Consider the following 18315-nt stretch of genomic DNA (forward strand, 5'->3'; position numbering starts at 1 on the left):
CTCCTTTGCCGGCGGTCTTGGTGACGGCTTTCTTGGAGCCCTTCTTGGGCGCGGACTTGGCGGGTTCAGGCATGGTTCCTGTTCAGTCTCTGAACGAAGATGGATCGGAGTGGAGGATGGAGGCTGTCTTTATACAGACCGTGTGTAAATGAAACTGTGTCGTTCCTCGTCTATGATTGGCTGAGCTGCTCTGTCGTTGCTGCATGCTCAGATTCCTTGTTTCTGTGTCGTTGCCCGTCTATGATTGGCCGACCTGTGACATGGTTTAACATGGTTTTATCAGATGTCGTGATTCTGTAGTAACGTTGACATATTTCAGAGGCCGTGAAGTTAAATAATAGGAGTGATTATAAGATTATGAACATTTTATCTGGATTTTTTTCTAAATTCTTTTAATCATGTGGACTGTTAGATTCATGTGGTTTGCAACGTGGGGATGGGAAATAAAATTATTATTAATAATAATAATAATAATAATAATACCAAGTTAACACTATAAAGCAAAAAAAAAGTTAAAATACTCAAAATACATTAACAAATAAATCCAGAAAAAAACAGACACTTCTCACTTAGACTCCAAATTATAGTTTAGATGAGCTGCATTGTGAGAACCAGAAATCTTTCTATAATGAAGATTAAACTTATTTTAGCATGAATGTTAAAGGGGGATGAAAATTCTACTTTTTGAGGTTTTAAGTGCATTTTACTGTCCATTCCTCAGTATTAGCCAGATCATTTTTATTTTCAATAAACAAAACTGACTTCTGGAGAATTGTGTTAATACGGTGTGGAAACTCATTAACATGAAAGTTTAATTCAGTTTGTGTATCTGCCTTATTAAACACAGTGTAGTCATTTAGCAGACGATGGAGCTTTTGCCTACAGATCAATTCAATTCAATTTTATTTATATAGCCCAAAATCACAAATGAAAAATGCCTCATTGGGCTTCAAAATATGATCACAACAGAGATTGCTGTAAAGCAGGGGTCTCAAACTCGCGGCCCGCGGGCTATCTGCGGCCCGCCAGATGATGATTTGCGGCCCGCGTCTTCATATGAACGATTACTGTTAGTGCGGCCCGCAAGGCTGATATGAATGACAGTTGTTGAGTGCAGAGCTGAACGAACCAATCACAGTGAGGTATATGACTCTGGAGGCGGGACATCGGCGGGCTGTCCAGTACCTCCTCACTCATTCATTCATTCCTCCAGTCAGATGGGAGGACGAGGAGCAATGAAGCCGCTGGAAGTGCTTTCACACTGAACGTGATTCTTGCGCCCCGCCCCTCTATCGCCGCGCGACAGATTCACAGCGTGCCGCTCGTCAAAAAGCGAGTTTCTGACTCCGCGCCCGGTGTGGTAGGAGTTGGATGTCTCACTTAAAATGAATGGGAGACACATGTGGAGTTTTATTTATGTCAAAACTCCAGCAGAATTAAGACATTTCCGCGCACGCATCAAACATCAAATCAGACTCTCGCGAGCGCCTTTTCCTCCTCCACGAGCAGAAAAACTCTGCTACTTCCACGTGCGTGAGTGATGCGTGCCTGCGCGAGAGCAGAATCTTCAAAGGTGCTTCCACAACGGCCGCGTGGGGTGCGTTCAAGAACGCGGTCTGCGCGGGTGTATGAACGCACACTCAGCAGGTGGTATCCACACCTGAGCAGTGCGGTCACGCACGCAGTAGCAGAGAGGAGATTCGTCTTCTATTGTATTTTTACTGTTCATTAGAGCTCCTCTGCATCTACAACAGGGAGAATCTCAGAGGAAATCAAAACGGTGGAAATCCCCCAAAATGTTGCTCCATATTTTTAGTTGTCACAACTCTGTCCTTTTAAATGCCTGTCTTGATGTCTCATTAACCCGACCGGACACAAACCGCAATGATTCATTTCTCTTTGATCATGTTCAGCACTTCAGTGTTATGAAGCAGAGGCCACACACGCAGCTCCCAAATCAGAGCTCCTGATTGGTCAGAGCTCTGCGCCGCTGAGACTGTGCGTGGAAATGTTGAACCGGAATGAAGATTCAGTGGGCGTTCAGTGCGTGCCCGATTTGTGCGTAGAGCTCGAGACCAGAGTTAAAAAATTGCGTAGCAACGCGCAGTTACGCGCGCTCCAGATGTGGAGGCCAGGAATGCTGGTGTGCGCGCGTTTGCATTGATCTTTCAGTGAGCGTGCTGCTCTCAGCTCAGAAATGAAGGAGGTTCTGTAAATACAGAGATTTGAAACTTAATAAAAATAGTTTTCTCTGGTCCAGAGTTTCAGCTGCAAATATCATTTGTATCAGATAATTTGCTCAAGTTAAACGTATATCTCCTCAAAATATCAAAATATTGTACTTTTACTATCATTACAGAAAAAAAAAACTTCTAAATAATCTGTTTTATTAATTTTTCCTTCTTTTTTTCTTAGAAACCTTTCAAATCTTTCAGACAAAGTTAAAACAAATCTTTCCTTGTTTCCCTCCACATTAATGATGAATTCTGTTTTTTTCTCAGAGATTCAGTTCTTTGGTTCACTGTTAACAGCAGCTCTTTCTGCCACCAAATGCCTTTTTAGGTTGTTTTTGCTATTTAATTTATTATCAACTACATAGAATTATGCACAATATCCATAACTAATGTAAACATGTTTTTATTCATATTCCCCCCAAGGGGCCACACCCCACCATTTGAGAAACACTGCTCTAGTCAATCAGTCAATATATAGTTTCTTCAGTCGTCTGTATCTGCTGTATGGTCATGGTTATCATTTTATTTATTCATGATTGATTTTTTTTTTAATTCGTTTTTAAAAAATAATTATTTTTAATAAAGATATTTGAGAACACTGGAATGTTTTATCAGAGCTTTTCTTGTGAAAATCCTGATGCGGCCCAGCCTAACCCAGACTCTGCCTCCAGCGGCCCCCGGTTGAATTGAGTTTGAGACCCCTGCTGTAAAGAAACCCTTAATTTGAATACTTTAAAGCGTTACCAAACAGGACAGTTTGAGGCTGAGTCCATTCTCAGCCCAGATTTGAGTGACAGTAACAAAATCAAAGATGGGCGGGGGGCTTATAGTCGCTGAACATGATGATGTGGGGTTTCTATGGAACTTCTTAAAGTTACCCTTTAACATTTAAAAAAGGACAGTGCACATTTATGGACATTTCTCTTAATGTTCCAGTGTTAGCTACAAAGCTCGTTTTATTCTGTAGTCCCTGGACAAGTTGTAGGTTTGCCATCAACAAACACTAAAAACATTAAAAAAAAAAAATGACACTGATGTAAAAAACATTTAGTGTTTGAAGGTTAAAATATGTCCCAACAGTAAAATAGAAAGCACTTACAAGATTATAACCATTTAAACACTGAACATGTGATCTGTATCCAAGGTTGGAAATGTTAAATTATATTTAAATGATGTAGAAATCCAATATGTTAAAGAAATAGTCTTTTGGAGTAATAATTGTCTTGGAAATCTCACATAAATCATATAAAATAAAGTTTTTTTGGATCCATGGGTGCTCTCTATAAATTTAGTGATGCATTAAACAAAAAGAGAGTTTGTATCTTCTTTATTGTTCATTAGTCAAAAATGAAGGGAAAAAAACTATTATTGAATCATTGGTTAAACCACAAAAAAGGGTTTATTAGAATAGTCAACAGAACAGGATATTGTGAACCAACAAATTATTTTGTTTGAATAGTTTAAAATTAAAGGACATGTACATGTATGAATAATTACAACATAGATATGTAAAAGATTATATATATTCGTAAATTTATGTTTATTTTTCTTTAAATTGCATTTCTTTGATCAGCATAGATAGTGTAGTTTTCATGGAAAGGCATTGAATAAGCTTCTGCCTATTCCTTTTTTTATTGGTCGTTTGTTGTCATTTTATATCTTGTTAACTGAAGAGAGACTGGGAGACTAAACTAATGAAACTTGAAATACTGTACTCATTTTGTTTGGTCCATGCAGTTTCACGAGTAGGTTCTGAAATAGGACAAAGTTAAATTGCTTCTTAGAAATGCGGGACGTTTGTCTTATGACATAATGTATTTTCAAGTGAGCTTCTGTCCCCAGAAGAATTTGTCGTGACGTACTTGGATGATAAATTACTTTATTCGAATTATCAAAATTTAAGCTCCGGTTAAGATACATTAAATACCAGTAATGAGGATCATCAGCTCTAGAGAACATGTGGTGGCCCTTAAAAGGACCTTTTGTTGTCTGCCAACAGCGGAGCGTGGAGTTTAACCGCCGAATCCGTACAGAGTGCGTCCCTGTCTCTTCAGCGCGTACACCACATCCATGGCGGTCACGGTCTTCCTCTTGGCGTGCTCGGTGTAGGTGACGGCGTCACGGATCACGTTCTCCAGGAACACCTTCAGCACACCGCGGGTCTCCTCGTAGATCAGACCGGAGATACGCTTCACTCCACCGCGACGAGCCAGACGGCGGATCGCCGGTTTGGTGATTCCCTGGATGTTATCACGGAGAACTTTACGGTGACGCTTAGCGCCTCCTTTACCGAGTCCTTTGCCGCCTTTTCCTCTGCCACTCATTGTTAGTTATTCGATGAAGGTCTTGAATGTCCTTGAAACCGATGTTCTCTGGGATATATCTTCGATTTGAGGACGTGTTAGAAGACAGACGTCTTTCTTCTTCTTCGATGTCGTTTTTAGTTTCTTTCATCCAGGTTTTCCTGTTTGGCTCATTTGCGCCATCAAGTGGCCAACACGAGAAATGCAGGACAAATTGTGACTACATTAAAATAAAAAATAAAAAACAAAACTCTTTCAGGAGTTTTTTTTAGCCCTGCTATACAAAAAAATCTTTAACAATTCAATATCCACTTAAAACAAATGATTTAACATGTTTTGTAGTGAAAATACCATTCCTGTTCCTCCTTTCAAACGTTTATTCTGGTAACTTCCAGAGTTAAGAACTAAACTGTGTTTTTCACATTTATTTTTAAAGTTAATCTCAAGTAGTTATTTATTCATAATAAACATAGATAATACAACTGATGTATCTTAGAATTTTTAATATGTGTACATAAATAAATAAATGTGCTCTTTACTCTAAACTCTTGCAAAAAATGTTGATATTTTTAAAAGTGGACCTCAGGAATAATCCTCACTATAAGGGAGAACAAACGAGGATCCTTGAATCAATTTTGAAACAAACAACAGAAGAATAAATGTTCAAACTCTGACTGTTTGTTTGTTTTTAGTCCAATCAACTCCTGATTATCTGGTGAATCCTGGGATTAAAGAATTTTCTTTTACAGTTCCAGTTACTTCTCTAAAATGATATCAGTTAAAAAGAAAGTTAACACAATTTAAATACAGAGTGAACTAAAATGAAAATAATCTTTTAATTAAAATCTGTGTTCCTTTTTTATAAATGTTTATTTTACAAATGGCTCTAAAGCTTGAGTTTGTATTTTTTACAAAATTAATTTTGCTGTTTATAAAACAATTCGTGTTTCCAAATAATTAACATTTTAATTGGCTCCAATTTGTTGTTTTTAAATGGTGATTCAGTCATACTTTATTTGTGATTTCTTTTTTTGGTAGCTTTAATACGGGTGTTTTTTATGTGCATATCATCTATTATGACATGTCGCTGTCATGTAAAAACACCCAACAGTGAATGAACAGTCTGTTAGTCATAAAGTAGGTTTTCTTTTTTTTTATCTCGAATGACTAAGTGATTCCTGAAAGAAAGCAGCACTTTTTAAATGTGATCATAACTGATAAAAGTGTCTAAAACACATAATCAGATCAATTCAATGAAGTTTGCTTGCTTTGATTCAACTTAATAATGAATGAGAATCTTTACCAACATGTTAAGATAAAGTTAGTCAGATGTTTGACCCTAGAAATCTGTTTAAAGAAATCATTTGTAAACATTAAACTTAATCTCATAAATTTGATTTGACATATAAACATGTTGTTTTTGTGTTCAGTTTTAAATACACCAGAGGACTGAGCTCCTGAGAGAAGAAGTGGTGGCTCTTAGAAGAGCCTTTTGGGGAAGAATTCAGCTGCTGTTTCTTCACTTCTTCTTGGCTGCTGTCTTCTTGGCTTTGGGCTTGGCTGCCTTCTTAGCGGGAGCTTTCTTGGCTGCGGGGGCTTTCTTCACCGCCTTCTTGGGGCTCTTTTTGGGGCTCTTGGTGGCTTTCTTGGGGCTCTTGGCTGCTTTCTTGGCCGCTGCTGCTGCGGGCTTCTTGACCTTCTTGGGAGACTTCTTGGCCGCTGCGGGCTTCTTGGCCGCTGCGGGCTTCTTGGCGGCGGGTTTCTTGGCAGCGGGCTTCTTGGCTTTCGGAGCGGCTTTCTTGGCTGCAGCCTTCTGGGGCTTCTTGCTTTCGCTCGTCTTGCTCATCTTGAAGGAGCCGGCAGCGCCGGTGCCCTTGGTGTGGACCAGAGTCCCCTTGGTCAGCAGGCTCTTGATGGCGGTCTTGACGCGGACTTTGTTCTTGTCCACATCGTAGCCTCCGGCCGCCAGAGCCTTCTTGAGGGCGGCGGCAGACACGCCGCTGCGCTCCTTGGAAGCGGCCACCGTCTTGACGATCAGCTCCTGGACGCTGGGACCGGCCTTCTTCGGCTTGGCGGCCTTCTTCTTGGCGGCTTTGGCCGGAGCGGCGGCGGGAGCTGGAGCTACTTCTGCCATGTTTGTCGCTGATCAACGATCCTGACAGTCTGAGAGTCTGACGCTGACGCGGCTCTTCTACACAGCATGAGAACCGTGGAGACTCAACGCGGCGGCGGTCCGCGCGCGCGGCGGAATGGCGGAACTTGTGTTTTCTTCTGGCGATAAAAGAGTCAAAAATCGGTTTTGGAGCGACAAGGAAATCCCAAAATGAAGCAGCCGACAGCGGACAAGAGTCTCTTCGGTTTCAGCTCAAGTTTCGATCCGAATCCGCCGAAAGTTTCTTCATGGAGCCTTCAGAAGTCACCAGATCATCTGAAAGCTGACCGCTGCGGACACACTTCAGCTGCTGTTTTATCTCCTTACACGCTTTTAAAAATGTTCAAACTTTGTGAAAATAATGCTTATAATTGATGAACATGTTAAATGTCATGTTCAGATTAACGACAGAACTGCAGTGTTTGTTATTTTGTATTAAAATAAAATTTAATACGCAACAACAAACACACCAATGGCAGCTGACTGCAGGGATTACTGAGGAAATCATGTAAACGATAAAATAATTAGGTTGAGTTTGTCCTTTAGTGCCCCAGAGAAGATTTTTATTTAAACATTTTAGCAACAAAAAGTTCAGATAAGAGGAAATGTCAAACTATTTGAATGATAATCCCAACCGATCCATCCACCGTCAGCAGCTGCTCAATCTGTTTTGGGTTCACTGGGCTGCTGGAGCCTATCCCAGCAACTCTTGGGCTAAGGATTTGTTTTTCCATTTAGACAAAATATATGTTATTCTAAAAGTTTTATAATATAATAATAACACATCTAGTTTGCAATCTCATTTTCACTATTTTCCTAAACTCAGAAGACTACATTGTTCTTTATGAAGCAACTAAATTGTGTGGAAACAAAAAATTTATTATTTAATAAATTACATTATTAAATAAATAAAGCATAAATTTACTGAAATGAATCCCAAAGACAAATAATGTGCATAAAGAGAGATTAGAATAAAATCAAATTATAACATAATTTATTTCAGTTTTTGGTATTTTTCATCACAAAGGTTACTGTTATTTTTATGAAAATTATGAAACCCAAAGTTGCCTAACACATTGATTAAAAATAGATTTATAAGTTGTAATGATGGCATGAAGTAATTTCTTGTAGAATGTCCAGCACTTCATATTAGTAGATCCACCCACTTGTTTATTCTTGTAAAATTCATATTTATTTATTATTATTAAGCGCTTTAAATAAGTTATTGGTTTAATAGTTATTAAAATTTTGATATACCATTTGGACTAACACTCAAATAACCAAGTGCATTTCCAGTCATTTTTGTTTATTTAATATATTTGTTTTTTGTTTATTTGTTTTTTTGCTCAGACTTCATGTTGAATTCATTCTCTGGCTTTTCATTTGCATTAATATCAAGTGACTTTTCCTGGTTTCCCTTTCTGTGGCTTTGAGCGTTTATTTTGAATACTTTTTTATTGCACCATAAGTAAAGAGGTCTAAATCATGTATTTACTTTTTAAAAATATATATTCAATTACAAAAAGGGCTGCACAGTGGTTAGCACTCTCTCACCTAACAGCAAGAAGGGTGTGGTTTGAATCCCAGCTGCCTTCTTACTGTGGAGTTTGTGTGTTTTTGTGAACATGCAGTCCAAAAACTTCAGATATTAGCTGGTGTGTCTAAATTCCCTCAGTGTGAGTGTGACCCTGCTACCGACTGGTTACATGTTTAGGGTGTACCCGACCTTCTCCCAGCACTAGCTGGGATAGGCTCCAGCTACCCTGTGACCCCAAATGTGTTTGAGCGGGTTATGAAGATGAATGCATGATTATGACAATGATAACTGTTAAAATGATGTTAGGAAAGATGAATATGATTTTGTCTTCTAAAATAATATTCTACTTAGAGAAGTTCATGCTCTTATTTTGGAGGGCTGCTGCATTTTTTCCGTGAGTCTGTTTGTTTTTTAGTTTAATGGCTAATTTTCCATGTCGATGCGAAATGTAAATAAAAACAGACACTTTTCTTTATAAATTGTATTTTAGTGTATCAAGCAGAGAAAAGAATGCTTCAAGAGCTCAGAACAGATGAAACCCATCCAGCAGCATTTCACAGGTTTAGTGAAGTTTTGGAGGAAAACCAGAGGAACTTTGAAAATGTAAAATGAGATTTTCAAAACTTCTTTTTGTTTTTCTGCTCTCGTTGTTCTATTTCTGCTCCTCAGACGTTCATCGACAACATGAGAAACTGTGGAAACATGAAGAATATTTTGGTGAATTCAAATCTTATAACTGCATAAAACAGAAGAATCAAGAAAATGTCAGTGTGAGTTACTGAAACAATCACTTTCTGAGAGTTTACCTGCATGATGTTCATCTTGACCTGGCCCCTCTTGTACTTGTCCATAGCCTGGAAAACTCCTTCACGACACAAACAGCTCGTCAACGTTCAAAGATAAACTCAACAAAACAAAATTCTGTCAGATGAATTCAGATTTGGTGTTTTGTGAACGTACTGAACATGTTCTCCAGGCGGACGATGCAGGTCAGGTAGTCGTCAAAGTCGATGTTATATTCGTCGTCGGCAAACCTCAGACCCACCAGCTGTAGGAGCTGGTTGTTCAGCTGCATTCCTTCATTCAGAAGAAGCACCGGGTAAACCATAAATGTTAGCAAACAAGATTATAATCTGTACGCATCCGCAAGGAGCTGATGTTTGTTCCAGCAGCTAAGAACTATTAAAAAAATCTCTCTATCACTACGTCTCTCGGCTGGCCTGGGAACGATTCGGTGTCCCCCCAGAAGAACTGGAGGAAGTGACCAGGGCGAGGGAAGTCTGGGCATCTTTGCTCAGATTGCTGTCCCCACAACCCGGTCCAGATGAGCGGAAGAAAATGGGTAGATGGAGACCCTCAAAACATCAAAAAGTGGCGCAGAGGGTTCCTAAACCATACGTCCGTATATGACAAGTTGGAAGTGAAAATGTGTAGGAATATTAGCTTTCAGGGTTTCATGTGAACAAGACCTGGAAAATATCATGAATTTTGTCTACTTTTTTCATTTAGGATCAACTGTAACAGGCAAAGAGAATACTGAAGTTGATGGAAAGCTTCCTGAAGCTCATTCCCGTGTGACTGATAGAAGAAACAACCATATAAATGATTGTGTCATCTGCATAAAGATGACTCACCTGCAGCTTTGAGAGCGCTGCGAAGCTCATAGGACGACATCTTTCCTGATCGGTCTGTGTCAAAGGCCAGGAAGAGCATCTGCAGTGAAAAATATCTTTATCCAAAACACGCCTGATGACAAAAACAAGGAAAAGAAACCTTTCTACCACTCAAAGCTGTTCATACAATCCATTTCTTCATCTTCTCCCAGAAGACCTTAAACTCTTGGAACTCTATCATTCCCGTGTTGTCCACCTGGTTTCTGCGTTCAGGAAAACAACTCACACATCAAGCAACAATGAACCTCTTAACCTCACGTATCCAACAGGACGAGAACATTAGTCTGATAAACAGGAGCCAAGACTTTAACTGATTGTTTTTATGTCAGTCTTGTAAAATGACAGGTTTTTCTCCCAACTGTCTCCATGTGCTTGGTCAAAAAAATGTTGGTTTCTTCTGCGTCTATTGGCACTTCAAAAATAATATTGAACTGAAAAATGTTACAAAAAAGAGAGTGTTGCACAGAGTAAATGTGAGGCCGGTTCCAAGGATACGTCCATCAGGTTGATGATGCTGTGGCAGGTGCTCAAACTCAGACCCTCAAATTGGATTTCTTTTCCTGAAGACAAAACGTTCACACGTCAATACTTCCCTCTAAATACTTCAACATGAAAAATTACGGTAAACCAATTCTTTTCAGTAATCGACTTTCAGATACTTAACTAAGCTTAACCAAGCATTAAATCAACTTTTTTTCTGTTGACCTCAATAAATGGGGCTGTAAGAGTGCTGTCTGTTGGTCATTGCCACATTTTTGACAAATTAAAAAAATAAACGCACTAAAAATGTAGTCTATAACCAACTTTTTGCTGCCCCCTACAGGTTGAAATAAGGTATTACACTTGAATTCCATGATTGGTCAAACCATTTAAGTCCCTCGTTATGATCTGCAGATCCAGTAATAATTACAGCCCTGTTCCCCAGTCCCGCCCCTCTGACTGGATTTTCACATTTTTGGCTGTGGGCGGAGTCAGCCTCCAACCTCCCTGTTTGGTTACCCTTTAAACGAGTCACTTTTGTCAGGCTAAAAATTAAAATGACTAAAAGTGAAAAAGCAGCTTTTTTTCTTTTTGGATTGAAAGTTGAATATTTTTTACGTCTTTGAGACATCTGTCTGTTTTTGTTAACGTGCTGAAATTAATAGAAAGGAAGTTACTTACTTCTGCTGAGAACGCCGTTGAGCATCTGCTGAAGCTCTCTGGCAGAGATCGCCTTGTCCTGAAGGAACATGGAACAAAAATCAGGAAAAACTGCAGAACAAATAAACATGGGAAAACACATCAAAATACTTTGTTTAAAAAGCTTTTCCAGTTTCATTTTTTTATTGCTATATACAGAAAAATGTAATTGTTTTTTTTTCAATTTGTTGTTTATTTTAGTTTTTCTTTAAAGTTCCAAAAATGTCCTTATTACAGATAAATATGTTTTTTTTTCTCCTAAATTAACGTTTTAGTATCCTGGCATTAATCATGCTGTAAAGCAGGGCCCCCAAACTTTTTCTTGTGAGGGCCACATAACTGTTTTCTTCTCTGATGTTGAGCCGGGGTCAGTTTGTAGGCTAAAAGAAAGAGTAACAATCACAGCCTAAACGTAAACATTTACGGTTTTCCAGAAAGCAACACACACAGCCAAATTTGAAATAATTCATTTCAGTCATCTTCATAGAAATAACTAATACTAAAACATTTTAAAAGCTAGATATATAGTATTCATTCATTCATTCATTTTCTTGACCGCTTCTTCCCTTTCGGGGTCGCGGGGGTGCCGGAGCCTATCCCGGCTGCTGATGACCTGGACAGGTCGCCAGTCTGTCACAGGGCCAGATATATAGTATTACCTGTGATAATGCTAGTGTGAATGCTGTAAGCTGAATTTGGCTGCTGAAGATATTGAAATTGAAAAACGCTGAAGCTAATAACTGAAAACGCTGAAGCTGATAGTGTTGTGTAAGCGGAACCATAGTTGGGGTTCAAGGGTTCCGGGGGGAACTATGTTGGTGTAACACGAGAATGAATGAACGGAGATTAAACGTGGAGTTGAATTGCAACCGTCCTGTGTCCGAGTGATCCTGTGTCTACCTGAGTCCCTTTACATAACAGATAGCTTGCTGAAATATTAGCAAAATGGCAAGTTAGCCAAACAAAACTTTAAAAAGCCTAAATTAGCCAAAAAATTAGCATGTAGCTGAAATATAAGTGAAATGCCAAATTAGCCTAAAAATGGTAAAATGTGAAATTTAGCCAAAACAGCTGACAGAAAGCTAAAATATTAGCTAAGCTCTAAATTAGTGTTAAAAAACTGAAAAAAATGCCAAATTAGCCAAAGCAGCTAGCATGTAGCTTAAATATAGGCTTAATGCCAAATTAGCCTAAAAAAACAGGTAATTTCTGTGATTTAGCCAAAACAACTAGCATAAAGCTAAAATACTATTTAAGCTCTAATTTAGCCTAGAAAAAAAATAATAATAAAAATAGCCAAAACAACTAGCGTGTAGCTGAAATGTGAGCTAAATGCCAAAGTAGCATAAAAAAAAAAACGGATAAAATGTGTAATTTAGCCAAAACAGCTAGCATAAAGCTAAAATATTAGCTGAGCTCCAAAATTAGCCTAAAAAACTGAAAAAAATCCTAAATTAACCAAAACAGCTAGCCTGTGGCTATCATATTAGCTAGATATTAGTTTGGGCACCTCTGCTGTAAAACATGTAAATGTGCAGACTGGAGACTCTTAAACCAAAGTTCTGCTGCAGGTCCGGTCAGCCGACCATCACACTCATCAGGAGGAAATGACCCCGAGCGCTCCCTCTTACGTCTCCAGCCAACTGGTCAAAGAGCCTCCTCAGGCCCCTCTCCTCGTCCGTCTCCTCCTCTGGAGGGCTGGGCATGGGCGGCTGCAGACACAGAGCAGCTTCAGCACAAACACTCCAGACCGCTGCACAAAGCGTCCTCTGTGGGAGCGTCACTTACATCCGGCAGGTCGGCGTCCACATTGCTCCCCATTTCTCTGAGAAACAGACGAGTGTCCAGATTTATTATTCATCACACATTTAACCTTTTAGACAGGATGTGGAAACAGTGTTCATCTCTAATTCATTCTAACTCTTCTTGTTAATGTTGTAGTATTGTCAGATTATATTTATAATGTCAGGTTGGGTGTGTGAGGTGTTTTAAACAGATGGGTGATGGGAGGTGGGGGCGGGGTTGTTCAGCACCAACAGTCCCGTCCACAACTCAGAGGGAAATTTCTAATAAACTCCGTCGTTCTGTAGAAACTATGTCCTAGAAAATGACAGGTTTTTGGATTATGATTAAAAACGGCATAAATATCATTAAAAGACGACTGACTTAAAAGATGATCAAAGTGGGAGAATCACAGAGGGAACGTCTTTAGGATGAATTCTACACGCTAAGATTCAAGTTTCTTAAACTTTAACTGAAAGTGACGGAGGAACATTCAGTTTTCTAAGAGCTGAGTCATTATCTAGTGTCCAGTCAGTTTCCAAAGCCTGAAGTCAGAGACTCACACGGCGTCGGCCTTCTTCTCAGAGAAGATGCGGATGAGGAAGTCGGCCTCGTGGTGGGGCTGGAAGGTGGTGGGGACGAGCAGGTACTTCCCCGGAGGCAGCGTGAAGCGCTCCGACACCTCGCGCATGTTGATGTAGGTCCGGCTACGAGCCTTCGATGGGTGGTACCGGAAGAAGTCCTTCTCCACTTGACTCTCATCATCAGGTGCCTGGAATCACATGGCATCATTATTGCTACAAAAGCTTCATTTTCTACAAGTTTTAAAATCTTTTTTTCAGTTCACTGAAATCTGGACACTAGAAATATCTCATGACAGTTGGAATTATTATTATTTTATTGTTTGACATTATGAGATTATTTTCATCAGACATGATTTGTTTTTGTTTTCTGTTCCAAAAATGTACATTTTAAATTGTATGTTTTATTTGTAAAAACTGAAAACTCTAAGAAATTGAGAACAGAGATTTTTTTTTACTGAGATATAATCTTTAATATTATGATGTTAGCAGTGAGTTTATTTTGGCAAACGTTTGCTCATGTTTTTAAATGTAATTCAGAGCAAATCGGCTGTTTTCAGAGAATCAAATGTCTGTCGATTTCTGTTTTTGTCCTCTTTATATTCGTTGCCTAAAAATAAAACAAACAAAAATATAATTTAAATGTTAGCAATTTCATATATCATGCTATTATTACCACACTGTTGCATTAATGATGTTAGCATTTATAAGTCTATGTCTGACATGAAGCCAAAAGAAACTTTAACATAATTAAAAAGATGTGTAAACAATTTCTTTCATTGCTACCAAACATCCTGTAGTTTTAACTCTGCAATGCGTTTGTAAATCGTATCGGTTGTTTACAATGATGCCAAAATGACGCAGACACAACATTAGTATAGTCTTATTCAAAATGGATTTAAAAAGCTCATTTGTTTAGAAAGGTTTGGTTTAAAAGACAAAAAATGTTAAAAAAAAAACACATAATTGTGGTTCTCTTTGGGAAAAAAAATCCAAGGAACTTTGTACATTGTTTAGTCATGTGTAGTTTTTAGATTAACTCTTTTTTCTTGTGCACTTTTCATTTTTGATATATTAAAAAAAAGCATTTGATCTCATTTTTAATGACTTTTGCAGTATTAAAAAAATGCACTCAATGCTTGGAATTGTTTTTTTAGTTCAGTTTCATGTTTATTATGTAATTATTGTGCAATATAATAAATAAAATAACTACCATAAATTATAATAAAAAGATGGACTTTAAGCTTTAACAACAAAAAACATTTTTAAAAGTAAATTATTTCGGCAACCTGTAAAATAGTTTAGACTATTACGGGTTAATAAATAATACATACATGACTTTTTACTCTTATTAATTGTTCTCTTTTCACTGTATTATGATTAACTCCCAGACTGTGATGTTACACATTTAGTCTTAATGTAAATCCAGCGGTAAAACCAAAACAAAGAGAAGATCTGATGTTTGCTTGTGTTTGCTCTGACCTCATACACAGCGAACCCGATGGTCTCCAGGTCCAGACCTTCCTTCCTCAGCTTCCGTCGGTTCTTCTGCATCAGCGCGATCACCACGCTGCACACGTCATCGTCATCATCAGCATCCTCCAGCTGCAGCCGGAACTGAGGGTTGGTCCAAAAGGTGTCTGCGGATGACAAGACGTCAACATGAACTCACAAAGAGTTTATTTCATCTATGATCCCAAACAGGCCCAGAGGCTGAGGTCTGATCTGACCGATGTAGTTCCTGCAGCCGCCGGCGGTGGAGCCACGGATCCAGTTGCCCTCGAACACGTTGACGGCCCACTGGCGTTTTGTGTCGTCGTCCAGCGCGTCAGGCGTCATGTTGCAGATCTCCACCTTATCGTAGTTCCGTTTAAAGTCCTCAAACTCCATCCTGATGTCACGAACATCATGACTGAGCATCATCAGAACACAAGCTTTCATTCTGAATCACCAAACTCACCAAAACTCTCCGTCCTCCAAAGAGTTCTGCAGGATGCGGTCTTTGTCTGCTCTGTCGACGTAATCCCATTCTCTGGAACTGGAACAAAGATGGAAATTAAATCACTAAACTGTAGCTGTTTTTAATTCATTAATTCCTTTAAAAAACTACTAAAAACATTTTTTTTAATTCTGTTTTTATATTCTGTTTTACTCTATGTTTTATTCCGTGTTTTACTGTGAAGCAGTTTGTGGTTTTCATTTTGAAAGGTGCTATATAAATAAAGATTATTATTATTATTTATTTGTTTTTATTCTTTTTTATTTAATATTTCTTTATTCTTAGCGTGTTTGAATTCTATAACATGTCTTGAATGTTTGTGATTTTTGCCTTTAAAAAAGAGATCAGTGGATCTCAATGGGTTTTTTCCTGATTAAATAATGGTTAAAAAAATGATATTAGGAGGGAGTGTCATGGTAAGGGGTTGATCTCCAACAATATCACTGCTTTGCAATTTAGTCTTTTTTTTCCTTAATCCCAGAGATAACAATAACCAAAATACTTTATTTTCTATTTTTTTAAGATAATTGTTCAAAGTTCCAATTTTGCCTCAATGTTCATCAGGAGGAGCTAACATTGCTATAAATGTTCCTTTATGTTTCTGGACCTGAGGAACTTTTCATTGTGTTTCATTCAGACAGAAACTTTTTTACACATATATATTTATTTATTTATTTATTTTCCCATCATCTTCATGTGGTTTCTGTTTCTCCTTACTTGTCACTCCAGGCTCCGTTCCACTCCACCTGCCCCCAGGGGTTCCGGACTCGAATCAGCTTCACCGTCTGACCTCTGAACCGCAACTAAACAGATCCAGAACATTTTGGGATCAACATCAGAAAACAGAATATCTACAATCAATAATTGAATTTTGGTTGATCAATGTCAACTCGATGATGTCATTTACCATTCCACACTTTTAATTATTTGACTCTCATTAAATCAGTTCATAAATGACACTTATATGAACTAAGTGGCAGATAAACGCATAAAAATTAGCAATAAAAAAAAGTGTTTGGGAAAAATGAAAGTAAGTATAGTTTGGGCAAAAAAATTTGAAAATTCTCATAAAACGTTTTTTTTTTTGCCTAAAAGAAATCGACAGGGATACATAAATTGACAGACAGGATATATTTCAGTGTAGCCATAAAAGGACCCTCGTCTGGATCTCCCTGTACTCGTCGACAGCCTGGATAAAATACAGATATTTTTTGAAGGACATCCAACACCAAAATCACTGCCAAGCCACCTGTGTGAATCAGTGAAAGCCGATTGACTGTATCTTTTTTTTTTCTTTTTTTAATTTCTGTTATTCATTTATTGTTTTTTAAACAGCAGTTCTGAAAATATAAGCTATTAGCTTTCAGTCGGTAATGATGTGTTTCAACAACATAAATAAATCAGGAAAATCTCCTGGTGAGTCAGAATGTTTGGGAGACGGGATGAGCGGTAAACAACTGTTTAGTTTGTATGGAGGTGACCCTCCTCAGCGCCTATAGTTAGAGCTTTTCTTATTTAAAGAGTAGCCAAACCCTAAATCCACTATTTTTGTCTGTTGATCTCTATAAATGGGGCTTTAAAAGTGTTGTCTGTTGGTCATTGCCACATTTTTGACATATTAAGATAAACTTGTTTAATTCTTAAAAATATTGTTGAAAAACAATGTGTGCTGCCCCCTACAGGTTGAAACGAAGTATTACAGTTGAATTTTGAGATTGGTCAAAATTCAAAAGTCCTACATTATGATCTGGAGTTCCAGTAATGATAACAGTCCTGCTCCCTAGCCCCGCCCCTCTGACTGGATTTTTACATTTCAGCTGTGGGCGGAGTCAGCCTCCAACCTTCCTGTTTCGTGACCCTTTAAACTCCTCGTTCCTGGAGTGAAGGTGACCTACCTCCTCCAGGCCTGTGATGGAGTAGGCGTGGCCTTTCACCAGACCCGTGCTCGTCTTGGCTTCCGACTCTGCCGAGCTGGTGATCTGGAGAGAATCAGAGATTCAGGAGTTGCTCTGCAGAACAAACTGGTCCACAGATTAGAGTTGAAACTGGAGGTTACATCAATGGAGCATCCCATCATGGAGCCTCTGTCCAGGGCCTTCTTCATGATGGAGAACAGGTCGTTTGGAGCACTCTTGGTTTCGTAGACCTCTCCCACTCCGCCGGTGAAGTCCTCCATGGCTTCCATGGTGCTGCCGCCCTTCAGGGACTCGTAGCTGCCGTGAAGCCTTTAAACCAAAAGAGTGAACGTCACGGACGGTAAACGGAGATCAGGTATGGACCTCTCGGTCAGTGTGACTTTTACTTGGCGTAAGCTTTCTCCAGCAAGGCGCTCCAGAACTCGTCGTTGGAGGCGGAGTGAAGCATGATGAGGCGGTCCCTCACAGTCGGCAGTCTGTCGTCCACCACCACGTCCAGCCATTTGTTGTGCTGCCAGAACTGGCAAGAAACAGACCACAAAACCGCCAATTATTCACAGTTTTCAGGAAATTATTTTCTACAAAATGTGGAATTTTGAAAAGAAAAATGTTTCTGCAGCAACAGATTTTATAAAATCTGTAACCAATGAGATTTCTCTAAGGCAGGGATCTGTAACCTTAAAGAGCCAATCGGGTCAATTTCTCACCAACCAAAACCCAATAGGGGCCACATATGGAGCCAAATCGGGCCAAATAACACATTTAAAAAAATATTGGCGTTTGGTCAAAAATATATATACATTTTTTGCTATTCTAAAATAAACTTAATTATTTTCAGCTTCAAATTTTCATTTTTTTAGGGTTTCAAAACTCAAAATTTACATTTCAAAACTTCTGAAGTTGTCAGTGTATAAAACTCTGTTTTTTTACTCCCATCTTGAGGCAACTTCAGACTAAAA

The 18315-nt window shown here is 38.7% G+C and overlaps 3 protein-coding genes across 3 annotated transcripts in view; all 3 read right to left on the reverse strand.

Annotated features, from left to right (window-relative positions):
* Nucleotides 1-4196: 4196 nt before the first annotated feature.
* LOC112138123 (histone H4) lies at nucleotides 4197-4917 on the reverse strand. Its single transcript, XM_024260689.2, has one exon. It carries the CDS (start codon nucleotides 4556-4558, stop codon nucleotides 4247-4249), a length of 312 nt encoding a protein of 103 aa, XP_024116457.1. The 5' UTR covers nucleotides 4559-4917; the 3' UTR covers nucleotides 4197-4246.
* Nucleotides 4918-5684: 767 nt separating this feature from the next.
* On the reverse strand, nucleotides 5685-6719 carry LOC112138122 (histone H1-like). Its single transcript, XM_024260688.2, has one exon. It carries the CDS (start codon nucleotides 6669-6671, stop codon nucleotides 6057-6059), a length of 615 nt encoding a protein of 204 aa, XP_024116456.1. The 5' UTR covers nucleotides 6672-6719; the 3' UTR covers nucleotides 5685-6056.
* Nucleotides 6720-8692: 1973 nt separating this feature from the next.
* capn9 (calpain 9) overlaps nucleotides 8693-18315 on the reverse strand; it is a 12271-nt gene continuing 2648 nt past the window's right edge. Inside the window, exons 4-20 of the mRNA XM_036210716.1 lie at nucleotides 17743-17876; nucleotides 17497-17665; nucleotides 17336-17419; nucleotides 16158-16243; nucleotides 15402-15479; nucleotides 15172-15332; nucleotides 14924-15081; nucleotides 13424-13632; nucleotides 12867-12903; nucleotides 12710-12790; nucleotides 11061-11118; nucleotides 10395-10459; nucleotides 10027-10095; nucleotides 9861-9939; nucleotides 9187-9303; nucleotides 9033-9091; nucleotides 8693-8918 (exon numbers count right to left, since the gene is read on the reverse strand). Of these exons, the coding sequence (XP_036066609.1) occupies nucleotides 8892-8918; nucleotides 9033-9091; nucleotides 9187-9303; nucleotides 9861-9939; nucleotides 10027-10095; nucleotides 10395-10459; nucleotides 11061-11118; nucleotides 12710-12790; nucleotides 12867-12903; nucleotides 13424-13632; nucleotides 14924-15081; nucleotides 15172-15332; nucleotides 15402-15479; nucleotides 16158-16243; nucleotides 17336-17419; nucleotides 17497-17665; nucleotides 17743-17876 (1671 nt within the window). The 3' untranslated portion in view covers nucleotides 8693-8891. The remainder of the gene's footprint in view (nucleotides 8919-9032; nucleotides 9092-9186; nucleotides 9304-9860; nucleotides 9940-10026; nucleotides 10096-10394; nucleotides 10460-11060; nucleotides 11119-12709; nucleotides 12791-12866; nucleotides 12904-13423; nucleotides 13633-14923; nucleotides 15082-15171; nucleotides 15333-15401; nucleotides 15480-16157; nucleotides 16244-17335; nucleotides 17420-17496; nucleotides 17666-17742; nucleotides 17877-18315) is intronic.

Source organism: Oryzias melastigma, unplaced genomic scaffold, assembly GCF_002922805.2.
Source record: "Oryzias melastigma strain HK-1 unplaced genomic scaffold, ASM292280v2 sc00204, whole genome shotgun sequence".
In the NCBI taxonomy this organism is placed as follows: Eukaryota; Metazoa; Chordata; class Actinopteri; order Beloniformes; family Adrianichthyidae; genus Oryzias; species Oryzias melastigma.